This window comes from Tribolium castaneum, chromosome 3 (genome assembly GCF_031307605.1).
Source record: "Tribolium castaneum strain GA2 chromosome 3, icTriCast1.1, whole genome shotgun sequence".
NCBI classification, from domain to species: Eukaryota; Metazoa; Arthropoda; class Insecta; order Coleoptera; family Tenebrionidae; genus Tribolium; species Tribolium castaneum.
The window spans coordinates 15,910,075-15,932,419 of record NC_087396.1 but is presented as its reverse complement, the minus strand read 5'-3'; the positions used below and the strand labels follow the sequence as shown (position 1 = coordinate 15,932,419).

Here is a 22,345-nt window from a genome sequence, read left to right as displayed (position 1 = left end):
AAAAGACGAGAAAATTTCATATTATGAGATTTTTAGTAAATAAGATATAATGAGGATGAGATGTTGAGATGTGAGGGTTGACAATTTGACCCTCTCAAAAATTACAAAAATGTCCAAATTGAAACTTCTAAAGCTAGTCCAAGTCTTTTCGCCTCAAAAGGCACTATTTTCCTCGTCAAGTGGCACATCCTTGCAAAACAGTTTCATATTTTCGTACCGGTTATGTCACCGAGTGTCACCTAACCTCAATCTGTCACGTCCGGCGCTAAATTTTCGAAAATATTCGGATATCGCCGACAAAAAACACATTAATGTGGGTACAATTGGACATGTCGATCACGGAAAAACCACCCTAACCGCTGCCATCACTAAAATATTGCAAAAAGATGGTCTTGCCTCCTACGTCTCGTACGACGAGATTGACAAAGCCCCCGAAGAAAAGGCGCGCGGAATTACGATAAACGCGGCCCATGTGGGCTACAGCACGAAAAAGCGCCATTACGCTCACACTGACTGTCCCGGGCATGCCGATTTCATCAAAAATATGATCTCGGGGGCCTCCCAAATGGATGGGGCTATTTTAGTCGTGGCGGCTACCGACGGCCAAATGCCCCAAACCAGGGAACACCTGCTGCTTGCGAAGCAAGTCGGGGTGAAGAACATTGTGGTTTTTGTGAATAAAGCCGACTTGGTGGATAATGAGGCAAAAGATAATTTGTGATTGGTTTATGTTGTAAGCTGGGATTGTAGGTTTTAGAGTTGGTTGAGCTCGAAATTAGGGAGTTGTTGGAAGATTTCGGGTTTGACAGTGAAAATGCACCAGTGATTTGTGGGTCTGCGTTGAAAGCTTTAGAAGGGGAACAGTCAGAATTTGGGGAGAAAGCAATTAGGAAATTGTTGGACACTCTGGATGAGTATATTCCAGTGCCTGAACGTGATTTTAAGTCACCTTTTATGGTCCCCATTGACAACACTTTCCTTGTCCCCGGGAGAGGGACAGTCGTTGTAGGAACTATTCATAGAGGAATTGTCAAGAAAAACGCAAGTTCTGAACTCGTGGGTTTTGACACAAAATTAAAGACAACAATCGGAGATATACAAGTTTTCAAAAAAAGTGTCCCTGAAGTGAGAAAATAAATCATTACATCACTTTGATCTCACGATGAAATTTCAGGCAAAAGCTGGCGAAAACGTCGGTCTTTTGCTACGAAACGTGAAACTGAAAGATATCCAAAGAGGGATGCTATTGTGCCAAGCAAATAGTGTTACGTTATCGAATAGGTTTGCTGGAAGCATTTACTTCCTAGCGAAAAATGAAGGCGGTAGATCGAAACCTGTCACGGGAAAATACATCCAACAGTTGTTTAGCAAAACCTGGAGTATATCGTGTAGAGTTGATCTAGGTTTGTTTGATATTTTCTATAGGTTGTTACCTCATCACATATTTGTAGCTAAAGGTGTTGAAATGATAATGCCCGGTGAACATGGACAAGTTGAACTTACACTTTTATCAAAAATGGTAATGCTGCCTGGGCAAACCTTTACAATTAGGGAAAATAAAGTAACAGTAGCGACTGGAATTATCACTGCCACTCTCCCTGAAGTTGTAATTACGAAAAATTTAGGCAAACTTGAATTGGGATGAATTTAATTTTACAATAATAAACGATTAGGTTTTTGTGTATTTTTTTTAATAATTAAACCTAGTCCTTGACAGCCCAGGTTTAGGATTTGACGTTTGACTTGTCAAAATTCTAACCTCAAAATGGTTGTAAATGCTTTAAAGCCTTTAAATCAAATTGCTACTTTTCTGAAGGTCCAGCCTGGCAAAATCACCCTTGATGATGATTCTGTATGCTTTATATTTGAAGAATTTCTATTTTTTACGCAAAAATGCAATTTTAGATGCCTGTGCGTGTTGTCAACAAAAACACAAGTTCCGGCTATATTAACATAATTCTTGAATTGGTAAAAGAAGGAAAAGCAAGTTTGGAAGGCTGTTCAGACTTAGAAAAAGCCCTGATTCGTCAATGGATTGAGTATGGGTTTGTTTACGTGGCTAAGGCAGACAACCCCCAGCAAATCTTAAAAGTAATTTTAATTGTGTTTTATGAACTGTTTCCACGTCTCTTATTTAATTTTAGGAACTTAACGCAGTTTTGGCCACAAGGACGTATTTAGTTGCCCACAAATTAACAATTGCTGATGTTTTTCTTTACTACTTTTTGCAAGATATAATGGTAAATATTATTTCTAATTGTGACGATTGTGTAACAAATGACTTTTCAAGGGCAAGTTATCGATTTTGGAGAAAGAAAAATATTCACACGTTTCTCGCTGGTTTGACAATTTGCAACAAAACTCTTCAATTCGCCAGTCAAATAAATTGGTAAACTTTGACACGCTTTATTTAGCAAGTGTGGCCCCAGCAAGGCGATAAATAAAATTATTTTTATGTATGCAATTATTTATTAATAAAACAATTCTACATAGGGTCTGTTACTTATTCATTATGTGCTGAAATGAACAATTTGGAATTATTTGCCATAGATTAGGTAAGGGTAGTGGCCCCAGTAGTAATACGGGTATGCGTAGGGGTATATGTAAGCACTTTCCGATGATTTGAGGTCTTTTTCCGGGCCGGCGATGGGGGCTGCCGGAAAGGGCATTGGCACAGCGAGGGCGGCAGCAAAAAGGATTACAACAAAGCAAAGCGTCTAAAAAGAATAACAAAATTAACAATTTATTAAATAAAAAAAATTAATTTATGAATTGTATTGTTGGTTGCCTAGACCACATAATTTTGGATTTTTTTTTCAAAAAAAAAATATTATTAAAACAAATATAAATAAACAAAAAATGTAATAACTGTTAGTGCTAAATAATATAGATTCTCACCGTAAATTTCATGATGGCACTTAAAAACTCGAACACTTGGGAATGAATGTCGGAGTGGACAAAGAGATGACCCCTTTATAGTTTCTTAGGACATCTTTATTAGGATTGGACATGACTTGCACAGATGCATTAAAAAAATTAGAATTTAAAATGAGTCTCTCCCTTCACTCATTAGTACTGCGGTAAGAAAAACGATAATTGTTTATTATTCATCAGTAGGAAGTTATTGTTTTTCAATTTATCTAGATCTCGTCCATACAAATCCAGCCAACACGTATTTCTAATTTAAATTATAACAATAAAAAACGATGCGCACGTGAGATAATTAAAAATTGGTGTTAAAATAGGCCTTTTATTGTTTTCACGCAAGGCTGTTTTTCTGCAACTTCCACGAACTCGTGTCTTGTCTAGTCATCAAGATTTATCCCAAAGGAAGCGCAATTATTTGCTTTTTGTTTGTCGCTGTGTAACTAATTCGTGAAACAAGAAGTCGATGAAGAAACGGTGAGCCGATGCGTGAGAGGACGGCCTTCGCTTTATCCGGATTTGCAAAAAGAAAAACAGTACAGATGCGCGACAATATCAAGGTCTTTTTCGCCATCGTAATTGTAAATGGCTGATACATATTCCATCCTTACAAACAATGTTGAATTTAACGAAAAGATGACACGACGTTTCGTTTTCCGTTTGGAGGCGTCGTGCTTTGAATACGCCACCCTCAAGGTTAAAATAAACGCAATTTGCGGGATTTATTCAAATTTATTATCGAACAGTGCACACATTACAATCATTCAAGTTCTAAATTTAGACACTTGGACAGCGACTGCGAAAACTCGCAACCATCCTCGGTATCTGAAAATATCGGAATCAGACGGAACGCAAACCCAAAAACGCTGTTACCTGACGTGGACAATCTTGCGAAACACCTGCGAGCCTCACGAAGTGCCCGAATACGCTTCATATCGTTCGATAAGTGGTCCTGAAGCCACTTAATGACCAACGTTTCGGACGGTACTCGATTATCGTCCAACTAGAAAAATTTCGAAACGAAAAATTCCCAATTTTCGATACTTACCACTTCCAAATAGCCGAAAACACACTGACTCACACACTAAAAACAAATATTACCATTTGAAATGACAATTTTTACGCACCTGTGAGTCGTCATTATCATTGGACCTCTTCGCCCTCAAATTCATATCAAGATTCCTGCCATAACCACGTCTCATGTTACCATAATCGTAACCGACGTTACCACCAAACGGGCGCCACTGGTTGCGGTAACCATGGTTATCGTTACATTCGTTATGGTAACCGCCGTCGCCATAGTAGTAACCGGTATTTGACATTGTCCGGTTATACCTTCTCTGGTTGTTACTTTGATTGGACTCGTTTGAATCTTCCTCGTCGCTATAGTTTTCGTTATTATAACGATTACGGTTACCGTTGTTACGCCTGTTGCCACGATTTGTGCTTTCGTTCGAGTTATTTTCGTCATCGTTACCAGAGTAACGATTACCGCGGTTACGGTTACCGTAACGGTTATAATTGTTACTCTCATTTCCACTGTAACGTCTGTTTGGTCTTTTCCGGTTACCGAAGTTATCGTAATTATTGCCTCTTCTCTTATTTCCTCTTCTGGTACCGTAAGAGTCATCATCATCGTAGCTATTGTCACTCTCGACGCCACATTCCGACAACAATTTGTGCGTCTCTTGCTTCATAATATTCTCGTCTTCATTTTGATTTTTCGTGGAGTTGTAGATCGATTTTGTGTGATTTTTCAGAACGTCGCCTAATTTATTTCCATTGTTGTTTTCAAGTGTTTGACTCAATTTTGGATAAATTTGGAGAACTAAAATGACGCAAAGTACGTAACGATTCATATTGAACTAATTCGGGGAGATATCATTGTTGGTTTTATAAATTTGCCTAAACAAAACCTGTCACATTTTTCTAAAGCTAATTACGATAATTATTCGATGGACATTGATGTGTCCTATTATTTCATTCGGAACTGTATGGTTAAATTAATGATGGCACACACAAGAAAGGTCATCGCGTCCTCACGACTTCGTTGAATGAAAGAAAACTTTTACTTTCGTGGTTGTGCACTTGACTTTGAAACTTGTTGCCTTGAAAGAGGAAAATTAGCACCGGCGAGACTATTATTTTTTGTTAATCTTTGATCTGTTATTTTTTCGGGGTTGATGAAATCGTGACCAGATTTTTTTGATCGACGAGTTCATTCAACTGGACTTAATGACTTGTAATTCTTGAATAAATTTCCAGAGGAGATTCGTCGCGATTTTTTAATTCAATTCATTTTTTCACAGCCGCGACTTTGACTTGATTGTGATTTTGCAATAATCGTAAATTTACTTGAGGAATGATCTGATGACTGGCGAATTAGAATATTTATGTACCTACTTGGCATACTTGGATGGGTTTTGTGTGATAGTAGGATCAATTTACGGTTGGCCTTCGATCTTACATTTTCCAAAAAAAAAATAAAATACAAATTTATTAATCAATGCAAATTAATAGAGATTAACAAACGCTCTTTTAAATTAATTGCAAAATAACGAAGAATGTTGAAAACGTTTTTGGATAATTGATATTTCTTTTAAAAATAATGCCATGCGTATTTCGAAAATTTACTTATAAATATACAAAATGTATCAGAAATATGTGTGTTAATTTTAACAGGTAACAGAGCTCAGCAAATAAAACATTTTTCCCGCCTATGGGTACAAAAATAAAGGGAAGCGAACTATTTGCGTTGTAATAAAAACAATTTGAACAATTTAAAACAACAATAAAAATTGTTTTATGAATCCAAACTGATTACTAAACACTAACGAATTCGTTTACACAAAAGAAAGAAAATGTTTTATATAATTTATTATGAAAATAATAAAATATTTTATAATAATAATAAATTTTGAAATCTCCAATCTCGTCCAAGTTTGTAAAAAATGCTGAAACAGGTAAATTTTAGTTTAAAGAAGGACCAAATTTTATCTTAGATTTGAAGTTTTTTCTTTTCTGCATTTCTCTGACGCTCAGAGCTATCTCTTCAAAAAATTTAAACGGCAAGATGGGTCGAATAATACATCATTTTGAAGCTGGTTTCATCGTCTATGCAACCATGTACATTTTTTTTAATTTTGACCGATTTATTATCGAGACTCACGAAATTGATTTACGATCATTCATATTTTGAAAACTGTTTATCTTGAACCCTCTCGTTCAAATTTCGAACGTTTTTTGCCATTAACAGGTTCAGAAATAATATTTGCGGTAATATTGTTACTTTAAATTAACAAACCCACTTCTTTAAAATGATAAATAGCAAATACTATTTTTTTTTCAATTTTAAACGATTTCTTTTAGAGAACATTGACCAGATTTCTGTGAGAGGAAATAAAAGTAGTTATTTCATTTTAACTAATGTATTGGTAAAATGTCCACTCCAAATTTTTAAAAAATGGTACAATCGATTTTTAAAAACAGTAGTCTAGATAAGATAGCATTTTTTTATCTATCCATATCAAAAAACTTCTCCAAAATCTAAGCCAGAGCATTATTTAGACTGTCAATTTTGAAAATTTTAATAATAACTTTAAAATTTTCAACATCAAATCGTTGAAAATTTAAAAAAAGTACATAGTTGCATAGACAATGAAAGCAACTTCAAAATAATGAGTCTTGCCAATTAAATTTTTTGAAGGGGTAGCTCTAGGCTCAAGAGGGATGCACGAATAACTTTATAACTAAGATAAAATTTGGCCCTTCTCTAAACTAAAATTGACCAGTTTCAGCATTTTTTCCAAACATTTTTGAAACTGACTTTTTTGACCTGACTTGACTTATTTCAGCATTTTTTCCAAACTTGTACTCGATGAATTTTATTACGTAGTAAAATTAATACACGTATTTCTGATACAATCCTGTATTTGATTTTTTTAATCTCTATATCTACTTTCTAATAATCATACTGCAGATTCGCAAATTTAAAAATACAATTAAAATAATAAACCACGCTACGGTTTAATTGCTATAACACAATTTTTACTTGCGTTTTCAAAACACATCGAATAGAAATTAACCACGCATTGTCCAATTGCCATAAAACTTTTATTGCAACAAATGCGGACACAATAACAATAATTATCCGAGTTACTCATTGCAACACACCTTTTATGTAAATCGTAGCAATTTCTGTCAACTGTGTCCTTACATTAAATCGAATGAAAAAATAATAACACTGGTCTTTAAACGTAATGAAACCTGAAACGTGCTTTCATGAGCGTTCGGTCTTTCCCAAATATGTGACAATATTATAAATCAACGAAAATTTTATTCAAATTCGGAGAGCTTGCATCACTTTTGTTTGTCAGTTGGTAAAGGTCCGTTGGATTTCCCCGGTCAGGCCGTGTTGTTGCCTTTTACAGCAACTTTTGTTTGATAAAAATGAGACAAAGATCAATAAATCAAATAAGTGACAAGGGGAGTCTCTAAAAAATTGCCAAAATTGTTTACTATTGGCGAAACCAACAAAAACACTGTGAAAATTATGTTGCACTTGAACTCGCGTGGCTTGGCGGAGTTCTTGCAGCATCTCCGAGGTGCATCGCTGGCCTTGACCAGACGCTATGGAAGACAGAGCACTGATCAGCCGGTCATCAGCCTTTAGGTTTCGTTATAAAAGCCTCCACTTGTAGTTTCATTGCCAAACACTTGTAGACACTGGCAAGATGCTGCACAAATTATCGGTAAGTGTCTCCATTTTTTTTTCTTTCAATTCAAATTCGTTCTTTAGATACTGGGTGCCCTTGTGGCAATTTTCCTCCTCTCCTGCTCAGCAGTCCCAATCGACGACAAGCAGCAGGAAATTCAGCCGCAACCCCAAGCGGTTCCTGCTGAAAAACGTCTAGACACACCTGAAGCCCAGCCCACTGACAAAAACGAGTCGGACTTGGGGCCCCCAGCTGAAGAAAAGTCCGACTTGGACACGGCGAATACGTTCTGGGGGTGGGGTGGTGGCTACTACAGACGTCCGTATTACGGAGGTTACGGAGGCTACGGGGGAGGATGGAGACGCGGGTACGGATGGGGCGGCTATGGGCGGGGGTTCGGCGGCTGGGGCGGATACGGCGGCGGCTGGGGGTGGGGTGGAAGCAGGTACTATTGGGGTTAGTTAGGTAAATTGTGCAATTTCATTAATTTAAGAATCATGTACTGACTTTTTGTAATAAATCAAAAAAATAAATAAATGTTATCATTCAATTAAACCAAGGCCTACCCTCTTTGCGTCATTACAATGTAAATAATAATTATTATTCTTTCATTGTTTTACCAGTTTTAAATTAATGGACACATTTGCAAGTCAAGCAAAACATGTCTGTGTGACCTTTTGCATTCGCACAACAATATTTAGAAAAGGGCACTAGTGGTGCAGTTATCATGGATGTAAAGAGTGACATACAAGATTTTTTCCGCGACCAGACGATCTTCATCACTGGTGGTACAGGTTTTGTCGGAAAGGTCGTAATAGAAAAATTATTGCGAGCTTGTTACGACCTTAAAATGATTTACGTTCTTGTCAGAGCGAAAAAGACACAATCTTCGGGCGAGAGGTTTCAAAAACTTTTCGATATGGCTGTAAGTACTGCACTTTCTACATTTTTGTGAAGAAAAAATCAGTGTTTTGAGCGAGTCAAAGAGCTGCGGCCAAACTTTCGTGAGAAAATTCAAATGATTCAAGGTGATTGTTCCGAACCACTGTTAGGTCTCTCGAGCCAAGTGCGCGAAATTTTGAAAAAAGAGGTCACAGTGATTATAAGTGCAGCGGCCGATGTGAGATTTGATCAAGATCTGAGACAAGGAGTCAACAATAATGTAAGAAATGTTAAAGAGACTCTAGACTTGGCAAAGGAAGTTTTAAATTTAAAAGTAAGATTTACTGTTAACAAGTTGCGAGTAATGTCTTAGGCTATGATTTATGTTTCTACGGCGTTCTCAAACCCTGATCATGCCCGGATTTCTGAAAAATTTTACAAACCTCTTATCTCTGCGGAAAATTTGTTACATCTAGTTGAGGCACTCGACAATAAAATGTTGAAAGTTCTAGAGCAAAGGTAGAAAATCGAAAATTAATTTCGAAATTTCCTTTACTTTTGTGCAGTATTTTGAAGAAATGGCCAAACGTTTACACCTTCACTAAAAGTGTAGCTGAGGATCTTATTAAAAGAGAAGGAAAAGGTCTGCCACTGGCCATAATACGACCAGCCATCGGTGAATAAAAGTTAGTCAATAATTCGAAAAATTGTACATTGTTTTATAGTTATTAGTTCGATTGAGGAACCTGTGGCAGGATGGGTTGACAATTTGTATGGCATAAATGGTCAAACAACAGGAATCCTCCTTGGCGCTATAAGGAGCATTTATTATATAAAAAAATACCCAGCCCATCTTGTTCCGTGCGACTTTCTCGCAAACTTCTTGCTAGCAACAACTTGGAACTTATCCAACCAAAACAGATCTCTCGAAAATCCAATTCAAATTTACAGTTGTGTTCCTGACGACTGCATCATCAACAGTACGAACTAGATTAACGTAGTGGCATTCGTATTTAATTTTTTTAAGGTGACGTGGCTGTGTACGTCGAAAAATCCAAATGGTTATATCCGATGGGAAATATGTTCTATTTCCCCAGTTGTTCATACACCCAGTGTTACTACTACCACAAGTTACGACTTTTCATTTTCCACTTACTACTTCCACTTATTGTTGACGGCGTTTTAATTTGTCTAAACCGGAAGCCAGTGTAATTAATTGATTTGATAATTCTGCATTTACGCAATTATTTTAGGGCAACAAAATTTTACGGAAAGATCAACAAATTTCTCGAATTAACGCATTACTTTCGCACGACTTTATTCCAGTTTGAAAACACAAATCTGAAACACTTGTGGCAGCAAATGTCAGAAAAGGACAAAGAAATGTTCAATTTTGATTTCAGCGGAATCGACTGGGAACCGTACATGGTGGAGAGCGTAAAGTGGAGCCAACACTTCGTTTTTAAACAAACACTCGGCGATTTGCCGAAAAGAAAACGCAGATTGATGATTTTCGCATTTGCTCATTACGCTGTAACCGCATTGATTGCTTTTCTAGCGATTCATTTACTTTACACACTTTTTTTATAAATATGGATGTAGAGGGGTGAGGTCAAGGGAACACTATTGTGATTTTAGCTTTAAGATTTAAATAAAAGAAGTTATATTAAACCAGAAATCGGTGTCTTAATTAGTGCGTGCCCAAACATGGAGAGTGACATACAGAATTTTTTCCGCGGCCAGACGATTTTCATCACCGGAGGGACGGGATTTATCGGGAAAGTTCTAATCGAGAAGTTGCTGCGAGTATGTTACGACTTGAAAACCATCTACATTATTGTGCGCCCAAAAAAGGGAGTTTCACCCGAGGAGAGATTTAGAAAGCTTTTCGACTTTGTTGTAAGTAGCACTAAAAATTTGTACGCATTTTTGGCGTAATGGACCGCAGTGTTTTGAGAAAATGAAAAAGATGCGGCCAAACTTTTTCGAAAAAATCCAAATGATTGAAGGAGACTGCTCTCAACCGAACTTGGGTTTATCACAACAAGTTCGCAATATTTTGATTAACGAAGTTACTGTTGTTGTAAGTGCGGCCGCCGACGTGCGATTTGACCAAAAGCTTCGAAATGCAGTTAACAGTAATATCAGAAGTGTGGGTGAGACTTTAAACTTGGCTAAGGAAATAACCAACTTGAAGGTAAAAACTCCGTGTGTTTTGCAAAAGTGCAGCTACGGTTTTAGGCACTTATTTACGTTTCAACGGCGTACTGGAATCCGTCTCCGGACTGTCTTCACGAAAAGTTTTACGAACCTGTGATACGAGCCGAAAATTTGTTTCGTCTCGTTGACAGTCTCAACGACGAAACTCTCGAAGTTCTTACACCAGAGTGAGTACAATTTTTTATTTTTTTTATTTCAATTTTCTCTCAGATTATTGAAGGATAAGTGGCCAAATGTTTACACCTTTAGTAAAAGTGTTGCTGAAGACCTTATCAAAAGACAAGCAAAGGGCCTACCGTTGGCTATAATACGACCTGGGATTAGTAATTCTTTAAATTATTTTAGCCAAAAGTTCAAGTGATATGAATTGTAGTTATCTCTTCACTTGAGGAGCCTCTCCCTGGCTGGATTGACAACCTCTATGGGATAGTAGGTCTAGGGGCGGGGATAATTCTAGGTGGAATTAGGAGCATATATTTGAAAAAGTTGAACCCAATTCATACCGTGCCGTGCGATTACGTTGTGAACTGCTTACTGGCAGTGACCTGGCATTTGTCTAATAACCAAAAATGCCTAACAAATGACCCAGTCCCAATTTACAATTTTGTACCAGAACGGCCTATAACAGCCGGTAATTAACATTTAAATCAAAAATTCCGCTTTACAATTGGTTGTAGGAGATTATGCCGACGTTGCAGAGAGAATGAAATGGAAGTCACCTTCGGGAAAAATGTTTTGGTTCCCGAGCTGCTCGTACACAGAAAATTATTATTACCACAAGATACGTATTTTTATTTTTCACATACTTTTGCCGTACATCGTGGATATCGTTTTGACGTTCTTGGGGAGAAAACCGATGTAATTAGTTATTCTATTACCGTTGTTTATTTAATTACAAGTTTTTAGAGCCACTCGAGAGTACAGAAAAATCAACAAATTAATGGACGTTACGTCGTATTTCTGTTGCACACGATTTCAGTTTGACAGCCGGAATGTTAAAAACTTGTGGCGAAGCTTGAATACTCTTGATAGAGACTTGTTCACATTCGATTTAAGCAACATTGAGTGGAACCCCTATCTAGAAAACGCAATAAGATACGGAAATGTGTTCATGTTTAAAGAGACTCTAGACGATATGCCCAGAAAAAAGAGGAAACTTTACTTCTTGGCTTTTCTTCATTATACGTTCACTGCTTTTGTTTGTTATTTTATTTTCAAAATGTTTTACAGTGTCTTTTCAATGTTTTTATAAAACAAATCAATCTTTTTTACCAGAAATTGTAATACAAAAAAATTTAATAAATTAATTTCTTTGCCGATTTGTTCGTCTTTGTTGTTGTATCCTGTAGACGAATAATGGCCGGAAAACAAGTCCTTCAGCCACTTCCAAGTCCTCCAACTCTTCGTCGTGACTCGTTGGAAACGCCAGAACAACATTTATTAAAATTACAATCACAGTAATAATCTGCAAAAGCACATAAACAACAATTAACAATCGATAAAGTACTTACGGAAAACAAATTCATTTTTGACACTCAAAGTTTCTTGTTCGAGAATAAATCAGTGACTAATTTTCAACACGTCTCATTATATACTCGTGACTTTGAGCAACAAAAAAGGTGCTAACTAGTGTGTTAATTAGGAAAAAGCGCATTTACGGCACTTGAAAAATATTTCAGGACAAGGTAAATAACACAGCTTGTCTATTTTTGTTTTTACTAAAGAGAAAAACAACAAAAAATAAAACACAAAACTAACAAAAAATAATTTATTACAAGACAAATAAATACAGTCAATCAGTCTTTGCGATTGCAACACGTGGCTAATTTTTCTAGACCAATCTTCGTTTGTATTCGTAGTACCTCCGGACTGAGAAAAAGGGCACGAAGATGAACGTGTGGTCTGGGTATTTCAGTGTGTCTTGTATTACTTCTCCTCTGGGTGGTTCCAGTTCGCTGATGTACCTTCTGGGTCGTGTGGGACTCTCCATGGGTCGGCAAACGCACAAACTTGTAAATGCCACCACTAGAGTGAAAAACAAAAGTACTTTCGCCATTCTGAACACTTTGTACCTGACTGTGTTAAGTAAGTATTTCGACTGATGGAAAATGCGAATTGGTCTCGAATATATAGCTGATATAATAATAATTGTTAATGTGTTGTGTAAATAAAAGGCCAGTTTTTAACATTGTTAATACGAGTGGACTAAATGGATCAATGTTAGAGAAATTTCGAGAGTCATGGAAGGCGCATTGAAAGTAATTTATTTAGATTAAATAATGACCATCAAAATTCGGAAGTGTGGCGCAAGTGGCTAGGAAAAGTACATTGTTGACATTGTTTTGGGATAATTACTAAAACAGATAAAACGGATTATGGAAATTTCTTTTGTTTTCTTCGACTTCAAACAAAATATTTGCGCGAAAGCAAAAGTAACAAATACAATGCTTCATTATATTTTCAAATGTCCGAAAACTCACTTAAATCACTTCCTCCTCGCTCACGGATTGCATAAGACTGTTTAACTGTCCTACTTGAATTTGCAAATATTTGACTAGAAAGAAAAATTACTGTCATCTTTTCGACGAAAATTATTTTAAAATATTCCAAATTTGGTGGTATCACAGCTAAGAAAAGTAAGTGATTCATGGCATCATTTATCACTTTAACTATTATATTTTAATTTTAATACATAATAGTAGAATTGAGTCGTCAAATTAGCAAGGTAAATATTTTGGCAGGTAGCTACTGTGTAACACGTGGCCCGAAAATAAGTAAACAAAAATTATTTTTTAATAAATACTGTTTGTTATGAGTAATACCACGAAGTTTGAAAGAGAGCACAGCCGCAGGCAAAAATTGCAAAACTAGGTGAAATTCGATATTGTTGGTTAAAACAGTCGTGAAAATGATGATTTGCATTAAGTTACAATAATTTATAAGTTGGTTTTTCAATAAAAGTTTGTAATTTTTTATGGTTAAAGTTTACTTATATCAAAATTATTAAATAAAATAATTCCTTAATGTAAGACGCAAACCTATTTATTGTTCTACGATTTTACCTAAATGTTTACAAACCTTATACAGGATGTATAAGAAATTCGTGTCTTAATTTTAACAGATAACAGAACTCAATCTTTTCTATTTGTAATTTTTCAATAAAAAATCGCAAATTTACTTAAAATTTGTAAAAAGATAACATACCGAAACGTGTACCTGCCTATGGGTACAAAAATAAAAGAGCCGAACTATTTTCGTTGTGATAGAAACGGGCAATTTAAACAATTTAAAACAACAATAAAAATTGTTGCTATAAATAAAAACTAATTATTAAACTCTGACAGGCTCGGTTGCACAGAAAGAAGGAGAAAAACAATGAAAATTATAAATAACAATTTTGCAAAACGTGGTCCAGTTCAGCTCCCGTCTTCTGTAGCTCCGTTATTACTAAAGTTGGACTTTTGATATTTTGTAGACATAGTAGTAGTTATTTGTCAAAAACAATTAGTTGTTTGTCAAAGTAATTTTCATTCATCCATTTTTATTTTTTAATTTTTTTTATTTTGATAACACGAGTTTTTGATTAATAAATCTCAATGTGTTAGGACCTACAACTGGATTGAAATACAAACAAATGTTTGTTTATTAATTCCGCATGAAGTGATATAAAACTGAACAAAGGTTGAAATCATATTTGCTTTTTATTCATAAAATTTGTCACTAAAATAGTTGAAAAAATGAGTTTTTGGCAAATGTGTCCAAAAGTATTAAGATTTGCAATAGGGTTGTCATAATAAAAAATGTTCGTTTTTTAATTCTGCTTCGAATGATATAAAAATAAAGAGGGATTGCCAATTGAAATAAGCAAAATAAAAAGTTCGGAAATAAATTGTAAACACCCTGTAGTAACTTAGATCAATCAATCGAAATTGATAAGTCTGCTTGGGCAACAAGTACCTAGTAATAATGTCACCAAAAATGCACTGTTTCTATTTTTTATTAATTTTTAAAACTACAGGTTATAAAACCGATTTTTTTTTGGTTTTTATTTTTTTTAACAGTAATTCCTGAACCGATTTGAAAAGAACTTCAAGGACATGTAAGAAACTAAAAGGGCATCCTAATGAACACAAAAAATAATAGCTTGCCATTAAATTTTTCTCTCATTATGACGTCACACTTTTTTGGAACACTCTGTATAATCAAAAATATTTTCCTGAAATGCATCCTAGAGTATAAATAAAGTCTACAAAATATCAAAAGTCCAACTTTAGTAATAACAGAGCTACAGAAGACGGGAGCTGGGCTGGACCATTCCGTATAGGAAAGTTGCGTTTTATTTAACAAGTTTTATTACATGCTAAAACTAACACACGTGTTTCTGATTCGCCCTGTACAAAAAAATATGAAAAAAAATTGTACAATAAAATAGGTCACTTGTGCCACTTGACTTATAGTAAAAAAAATGTTATAAATGATTGAATCTAAAGCAATTGTAAGGAAAAATTATTTCAGGGACTGTTTAGGTACAATGCATTAACATGGATATTTTAAAACTGAACATAGGCCGACAAAATTAATAGTGTTATGTGGAGTATGTAATGTTCAGGGACATAAACTCTTTACCACATAATACAGAAGATCTTAGAACTATTCACTGATATGAATTTTGTAGAACTGAACTTAGGATTAAAGTGTTACGTGTATTATGCTATGTACAGTAAAATAAAAAACCTTACGTATGTCTAAGGGGATTGATGAGAAATATTTAATAGATAAGAGATAAATAAAGCTCTTGTTGTATTCCATTGTAAAAAGAAAACGTGTTATTTAAATGCATAGGCAACCACCAATACAGTAAACAAATATTGTTATAATTATTATGATTTTTTAAACACATCGAAGTGATAACCCTAAACATTTTATGGTTTAGAAGATTATAAAACATTGCACTACATTTCATAACATTTTATCTAATATTACTCACCCACTTTCAATACTTTGTCTATTAGCGATAAAACAGAAACGCAACATATAATTTAAAATAGTATATTTTGACTAAAAAAATACAGTCTCTTATCGTTCAGGTTTGTACAAATACAAAATGCGCTACAATACTTTTATTGCTTTCTAATGCTATAGAAACAATACATTTTACAATTACTAAATTAAAAATTAGCCTCTGCGCGCGAACGCTGGCAGAAAAACAGCGGTTTCGGCCGTGTCCATGTCCTCATTTTCCTCATCCCTCAAAGACCTGCCTTGCCTCCTTTGTGCAAAAGTCGGGAGGAAAACGTGGCGTCTCTCCCGCTTGAAAACATCGTTACTGTCCAAGATATCCGTCAGGGCATCCACGGACCTCGCCCGTCGACTTTTAGAAAACGAGGGAAGAAAAACGGACCTTGCTTGCCGGTGCCTGGCGAAAGCCGGGAGGAAAATCTGGCGTTTCTCCCTGTCTAGATCCTCCTCATCAAGCGAGCGGGCCTGGCGATGGCGGGCGAAGCCCGGGAGGAAAATTTGTCGCCTCTCCCGGTCCAAGTCCAGGGACCGTTTTGTGATTTTTTCCATTCCGGTTAAAGGAAAACCGTCCTCGGTTTTGAGCGATCGGGTGATGCGTTCCATTCCGGTTAAGGGGGTTCCAAAATCGGTTTTGAGCGATCTTGTGGGTCGCTCGTTGGTGGAGATGGGTACGAGTTCGATGATTTCGTATTCGGATGGGTCGATGGGTATTGGGGATGAAATCGCTATTGCGCCAAGGAGGCACAACAGGGATATTTTCTGCATTTTTTTCACTTGTTTTGACACTTTGTAGCACTCAAGTCGGGTTTGTAACTCGATTGATTGACTGGCGGGATCGAAGCGTATTTATATCGTTTGCGAATTTTTGTTAATAGGTACTAAATAGCATTGACGCTTTTCAACAGCCGGTAATGTTTATTACTTATTAAGGTACAAAAAGTGTGAAGTTTTTCGGTAAACAGAGTCTGTACGACCAACGTCAAAGACAAGTGAAGCTTTTATTTAGAGATTTTTTTCGATAAACAAGGATTTTGCGGTTTGATGGTGGTGCGGTGTGTAAAAGTAATTAGAATCAGATATTTTTTGGTTTGTATATTTGGCGTGGTCTAATTTTAGAGACCAAAAAGCGTCAAAGAGTTGGTTTTGTTTGAGTTGATGCTATAACACTTTTAGCACTTAATTTAATTCATTTAGGTGAAAGTGAGTACCGAGAAAATTGATTCAAATTTGAAGAAACACATTTGTGACGAATCGCCTACATAGAAACCAAAAATGAGACGATGAATCTATGAATACATCATTTTTCATTATCAACGTTTCTGCTACTTATCATAAGCATTTTCAAGAAAACGTAATTTAACAGATGTTTCAAGTTGTTAGATAGGTATAAAATTAAAGATAGATCGCTTTTGAACACAAAACACATCATTTTAACTTCTGTTAATTAGTAGTTAAATACAGAAGGGCGTATTCAGGGGGAGGGGCTCAAAGTTGCATCGCCTCCCCAAACATAAATTTAAATAAATAATATAAAAGCTTAGTGAACAAATTTTTTCTTAAATAATAATCTTGGCAAACTTTTTAATAAATTAATAATTAAATAATTCATTTTTAATGTATTTGTGTCCATTTTGTTTAGTTGCGGTATAAAGAAATAGGTACCTATTTGGTGTTTCTTAGGCCATCACACAAAAAACACAATTTTCTGGCAACGTTTCATTTTAATTTAATCTTCTTCAATCCGTTTATAAAAAACAATTGACAGCTCGAAAAAAATTAAATTAAAATCGAAACGTTGCCAGAAAATTGTATACTTTTAAATGATAGTCTAAAAAAAAATAACAAATACGAAAGGTGTACTGACAATAAATTATTAGCACTTAATAAATATTATAGGAAAATTTTCGAAAAGTAAAACAAAAAAGTAAGGAAGTTGCTTAGAAATTCTTTTTACGTCCACAATTATTTATTACTTCAACATTCTTAAACAACTGTATGTAAATTGTATTGAATGTTGTACTTTTTTTAAATGTTAAATAGAATGTGTTGTTTTTGTCAATAAAAACTTGAAAAAAATGGTAAAATTTACTAGTCAAAAAAATATTATGATTAACAACTAGAGTAAACTGCACAGTTATTGGCCAGTTAAGCAGAAACCTGAATTTAAAAAATCATTACATCTTTCACAATAAATATATAGATAATTTCACGATTCCAAACTAAAGATTGAGATGTCTACAAGACATTAATTATTAAACAATGTGATAACCTTTGTTATTACAATTTTTTTATAATTTTTTTATTAAATAATTGCAAAAAATACAACAGAAGTTAATAGTTTGCGCTTTATGTCATAAAGACATGAGTTTAAAAAACTTTTTTTATAAACTCATAATGCTCCCTGGCTAATAACTAGCAGTTTACTCATTGCATATTCAAAATAGGTACAAGACGTTTAAAAAAATTGCTTTGTAACATAATTTTTTTGGATAAAAACTTTTCTGGGCTTAAATTTTATACAAATTTATTCAAATATTTTAACATATCGACAGTAAAAGTTTAATTCAATTGCTTCACCATTCTAAAAATTTTTGAAAACTCTCCCACAAAAAATTAATTTCTGCAATTTCTGGGTCCGCTTCTATAAATACAGCTTTACACTAACAAAATTTAAGCATTTTGTATTGTTATATAAGTACATTTACACAACGGATACTTAAATACTACATTAACTTTAATTTCCAATGGTAGGAAATAAGATAATACAAAATTTTTTTGGAAACTGAGTACCTTCATTAAAAATTTAAAACTTTTACCAATTTATGTATCACTTTATTATTTTCAAATCCTCTGAAAATGATTGAAAATGTAAAAAAGTGTAAGGGGCAAAGTTGTAGATAAATAAGTTTTTCCAGAAAAGTCGGCGAAATCGTATCATTTTCTTTAACTGTTTATGTAGTTTTTTTTCTTGAACGGTTTTGAACGTTTTTGGGGCCTAACTATTGAAAATATGGTCACGCACACCTTTTTGAAGAATGTTTAATTTTCTGCAATTTTCTTTTTTGCATTTTTCTTGTATCTTTAACCATAACTGTATTCGCATCGTTTTGAAAAAATATGTCTGTCTTTTGTTGTCAGAATTTTACCCGTCACCTTTTCTCAATTTGTTAATTCTTTTTTACTCTACCGTGCTTAATTTTTGAGTACACAAAATCGAATTATTTTGTCTTCTTTATTGTTCTTTTTAGAAAAAACTAATCCATTTTTTCTTAATTTTCACCAAATTTTTGCTGTTATATTGTTATAAAAGCATTTTGAAATAAGTTTTCTCAACACATTAATGTTATCAGAGACGTTTTAAAATTATTTTTCAGTTTTTTGCTGATTTTTGTTCTTTCTTTTAATTTGTGTCTAAGTCAGCTCATATGATTCAGAGCTGTTCACGGATTGCGAAATGTTTGAACTCTTTTATCAAAAATGTGACTAATCACTTATCATAAAAATAGTCAACTGGTACCATTTATAAATAAAATAGAGATAAAAATAAACATGGAGGAGTGGATTATGTGGGAAGGTAATTAGTCCGCAAATATTTTTTGCGCAAAACCTACTTAAAATTCAGATAGATTTAATAACTCGTGTCAATAACGATAATTTTAGGAGTATAGTAACACCACAACTTCGTGTTGAAAGTCAATAACTTGTGAGAAAAATGACAGTTTGCAAATGTAATTAAATTACTTGAGATGTTTCAACAGATGAATCATGTTTTTGTGAAGAAAAAACTTGCCAAGAGCACTTCCTAGCCTTTACCTACTTCCGGTCAATGCCGAGTCACACTGATTTTTTCAAAAAAATGAAACACTGAAATACCAAGGATATAAAATTTTATTAAATAGAATAAGTTACAAAAAATAAATAAGTATCAGTCTTAAAATACAGTATAAAAATAGCAGTTCTAGTTAGTAGTTTCTATTGTTAAAATCGCTCCCTTGTTAGTCCGTGTCGGAAAAACCTGAACCTCAAGTCGTCGACGTTGAAGTACAATCCCTCTGCGGACCTTTTCACAATGATATTCAGTTTTTCTGAGTCGGGCTCATTTTCAGCAGATTCTTCCAAGTCTTCAACTTCTCTTTTGGAAATCTTCTCTGAAGCTGGAAGTTCGATATCGTTGCTTCGTACGATGAAGTATGGTTTGGCTTCAGCCATGGCAATAAATGCCAACACTGCGAATACTGCAACTGTTTTCATTTTGCGTGTGCTTGCGGCAGACTGTTCGATCAGAGAACAGAGAGAAGCGACGCGCAACGTTTGTCCCATAAGCAAAGCATTGAAAACGAGTGAACACGAGTAAATGACGGTTGAGGGCACGATGTCCTTGAAATTATTTGAAACGGTTTAAAAAATGTGGTGGCAGTCCTGAAGTTACTAAGAGATAGACATTAAAGTTACTAAAGTGCAGTTTTGTAATGACAGGTAAACATAACCTAATATTAGAATTTAAACCGGCACCAAGCTAACCTTACAATAGATAAATATTTAATAATTGTTAGTTGCTTAGTTTAGTTAAATGTGGAAGTGTAAAAAGTGAAAGGGGTGTGGTATCAATAAGACTAAATGAAAAGAACATTTATAATAGATGATTTATTAACATACATACAACAAGGGAAGCTACATACGAAGCAATTTGTTTTGATAAATAAATGACCCATGCCACCCTATGCTATGGACCTATGGTTACGTAAGTATACATCATTCTTTGTTAAGATTATAATACAACCTTGAATACAACCAGAGAACGACGATAATACAATTAACAAAGGTTACAAATGTGAAAAAATAATGAGGCGGCGTTCTTTTTTAGATTTAGTTTTTTGCAGAGTATTGTGTGACTTCACACAAAGGAAAAGTCGCATCCTTACAAACAGACCCCGTACGTAGTCTAAAGGAAAGTTTTTGCAGGGATGTGAGAATGGAATTTTGCTTAATTCGGTAAGTATTTGAAAACCAACCCGGGCCCCAGTGGAATAACGTTCAAAAAGGCCGTTGGAGAACTGGTGTTCCAACTGGGCAATGTAATACACAAAATTAGTTGCAGGCATTGTTAGATTACCAAAATCTGAGCTTTCATCTAAATTTTTGTAGTGACAGAATAAGGTATCTTCGGAAATAGTTTGGCAGGCCTGTGCATATTGTTCACAACTAGTGCATGAATGGCGCTGCAAGCATTTTTGCATTAAGTATCCGGAAATGTATCTTAAAATATTTTGCTCCGGCAACTCCAAGGAACGGTAATCTGTGGAATCTACTTGTAAGCGTTGGTCTAGGGTAGCGCTGGTATCAATTACATTTATAATTTTTTTAGATTTAAGGGGGCCAGAATCTAGAGCAGTCAAAACAGTTGCTAAATCTGGCATGCAATTGCCGGTTGTGGGTGGTAATAAGAATTTTGTGCAGAACAATTTTCTGAATGCCCAAACGAACTGTATTGGTGTGGGGTTTATACAATTGCCACTTTGTTTTCGCACCGTTCCGAAAAAATTTTCTAGAAAATCTTGATTTAAGCGCCTTGTGGGTAAGGGTTGGCTTAGAGATCCGTGAAGCTGCATCACTCCTTTAATTGTTACCTGCCAACATGCCATCGATTTAATACGACGAGTTACGTCCGCGTTTCTGTCATCAACGACAGCAGTTGTTTTAAAAAAGTGCAGCATTTTTTCAAGGTGGTTTTTTTGCAATTCTGATCCTACAAAAGCAGATTTAAAGGACTCTACATTTGTTACCAAGGTTGTTGAGTTCAAAATGTCAAACAGGTTATTAACGTTACTTATAAATGTAATTGTAGCCAACGCTGCAGTTGATAGCAGTCCTAGAGACATCTCGGTTTCCATACCAGATGCCACGGTGTGGCTAAACAACTGGGTGGCAAATTTAACCTTCATCTTGTCAAACTGGCCAGGACTTATGTGAACCGACTGCAGTTTAGGAGCAAATTTGAAAGTACGTTTTTGATCATGTTCAAAAAATGCACGTACAAATACGTGGTCGATTATTTGCCCGTTACCCAACCGGAAGCGATATTTTAAAAAATTGTTTCGTAGGGCTTTGATGAGATGGCACACATCAAAAATGTAAAAAATGCGATCTGTACATATACCCTTACAATAAAAATAGGGTGTTTCGGGCGTCACGTTTAAGCTCGCAGCGACCTGCTGAAAATTGGTGCCCAAGTCTGAAATGACCGCTTTCACTTGGAGGCCGATAGCGTACAACTTGTTGATAACAGCAAACAGTAATGTTTGCAATTCCCTAGCATTACACTGTGTATTAACAAATACATAAGCTAGTGCCTGCTTCCAATTATCAAAAATACCGCGCGCCATTATTGTTAGAACATTATTGGCAGGCTTGTATTCTTTGCCATCTACTTGGTGAAAGCCCACGATTTGATCTTTGCTTACATCATAATACAAATTTGCTTTTAAGCTCATCTCGTCCATACAAATAACACACTGCCGGGCTTCTGCATTTAAATTCAAGACCTTCAGCCGCAACATTTCAAACACGGTCTCATCTATTCCCGG

The 22,345-nt window shown here is 35.1% G+C and overlaps 7 protein-coding genes across 9 annotated transcripts; 5 read left to right on the top strand and 2 right to left on the bottom strand.

Annotated features, from left to right (window-relative positions):
• The first annotated feature begins 26 nt into the window (after window positions 1-26).
• Window positions 27-1,678, top strand: LOC661515 (elongation factor Tu). Its single transcript, XM_967670.3, has 4 exons — window positions 27-703; window positions 751-1,125; window positions 1,175-1,403; window positions 1,452-1,678. The coding sequence occupies exons 1-4, from the start codon at window positions 110-112 to the stop codon at window positions 1,643-1,645; spliced, it is 1,392 nt and encodes a 463-aa protein (XP_972763.1). The 5' UTR covers window positions 27-109; the 3' UTR covers window positions 1,646-1,678.
• A 15-nt stretch (window positions 1,679-1,693) lies between these two features.
• Window positions 1,694-2,493, top strand: AIMP3 (aaRS-interacting multifunctional protein 3). Its single transcript, XM_008197426.3, has 4 exons — window positions 1,694-1,852; window positions 1,906-2,091; window positions 2,145-2,240; window positions 2,291-2,493. Exons 1-4 carry the CDS (start codon window positions 1,766-1,768, stop codon window positions 2,438-2,440), a joined length of 519 nt encoding a protein of 172 aa, XP_008195648.1. The 5' UTR covers window positions 1,694-1,765; the 3' UTR covers window positions 2,441-2,493.
• Window positions 2,447-4,810, bottom strand: LOC100141618 (probable serine/threonine-protein kinase clkA). The gene is made up of 5 exons (XM_001812946.4): window positions 4,053-4,810; window positions 3,974-4,009; window positions 3,799-3,928; window positions 2,899-3,750; window positions 2,447-2,717 (listed from the first exon to the last, which is right to left on the bottom strand). The coding sequence occupies exons 1-4, from the start codon at window positions 4,782-4,784 to the stop codon at window positions 3,686-3,688; spliced, it is 963 nt and encodes a 320-aa protein (XP_001812998.2). The 5' UTR covers window positions 4,785-4,810; the 3' UTR covers window positions 2,447-2,717; window positions 2,899-3,685.
• Window positions 4,811-7,515: 2,705 nt separating this feature from the next.
• On the top strand, window positions 7,516-8,195 carry LOC103313638 (protein suex-1-like). The gene is made up of 2 exons (XM_008197427.3): window positions 7,516-7,676; window positions 7,724-8,195. Exons 1-2 carry the CDS (start codon window positions 7,659-7,661, stop codon window positions 8,099-8,101), a joined length of 396 nt encoding a protein of 131 aa, XP_008195649.1. The 5' UTR covers window positions 7,516-7,658; the 3' UTR covers window positions 8,102-8,195.
• A 71-nt stretch (window positions 8,196-8,266) lies between these two features.
• LOC100142513 (fatty acyl-CoA reductase wat-like) lies at window positions 8,267-10,200 on the top strand. Its single transcript, XM_008197479.3, has 7 exons — window positions 8,267-8,565; window positions 8,608-8,856; window positions 8,896-9,041; window positions 9,089-9,198; window positions 9,248-9,502; window positions 9,550-9,730; window positions 9,776-10,200. The coding sequence occupies exons 1-7, from the start codon at window positions 8,368-8,370 to the stop codon at window positions 10,110-10,112; spliced, it is 1,476 nt and encodes a 491-aa protein (XP_008195701.1). The 5' UTR covers window positions 8,267-8,367; the 3' UTR covers window positions 10,113-10,200.
• A 29-nt stretch (window positions 10,201-10,229) lies between these two features.
• Window positions 10,230-12,061, top strand: LOC661734 (fatty acyl-CoA reductase wat). The gene is made up of 7 exons (XM_967880.4): window positions 10,230-10,421; window positions 10,471-10,719; window positions 10,764-10,909; window positions 10,953-11,065; window positions 11,116-11,373; window positions 11,420-11,600; window positions 11,649-12,061. Exons 1-7 carry the CDS (start codon window positions 10,230-10,232, stop codon window positions 11,992-11,994), a joined length of 1,485 nt encoding a protein of 494 aa, XP_972973.1. The 3' UTR covers window positions 11,995-12,061.
• Window positions 11,934-16,604, bottom strand: LOC107398350 (uncharacterized). Of its 3 annotated transcripts, none has more exons than XR_010333344.1 (3): window positions 13,223-13,570; window positions 12,254-12,767; window positions 11,934-12,207 (listed from the first exon to the last, which is right to left on the bottom strand). XR_010333344.1 is itself a non-coding variant. In XM_015982160.2 (2 exons), the coding sequence occupies exon 1, from the start codon at window positions 16,524-16,526 to the stop codon at window positions 15,918-15,920; it is 609 nt and encodes a 202-aa protein (XP_015837646.2). In that variant the 5' UTR covers window positions 16,527-16,604; the 3' UTR covers window positions 12,499-12,767; window positions 15,369-15,917. The 3 variants fall into 3 exon arrangements, 1 of the variants encoding a protein (XP_015837646.2); XR_010333343.1 differs by lacking the exon at window positions 13,223-13,570 and adding an exon at window positions 12,815-13,188; XM_015982160.2 differs by lacking the exons at window positions 11,934-12,207; window positions 13,223-13,570 and adding an exon at window positions 15,369-16,604 and having other exon boundaries at window positions 12,499-12,767.
• Window positions 16,605-22,345: the final 5,741 nt, after the last annotated feature.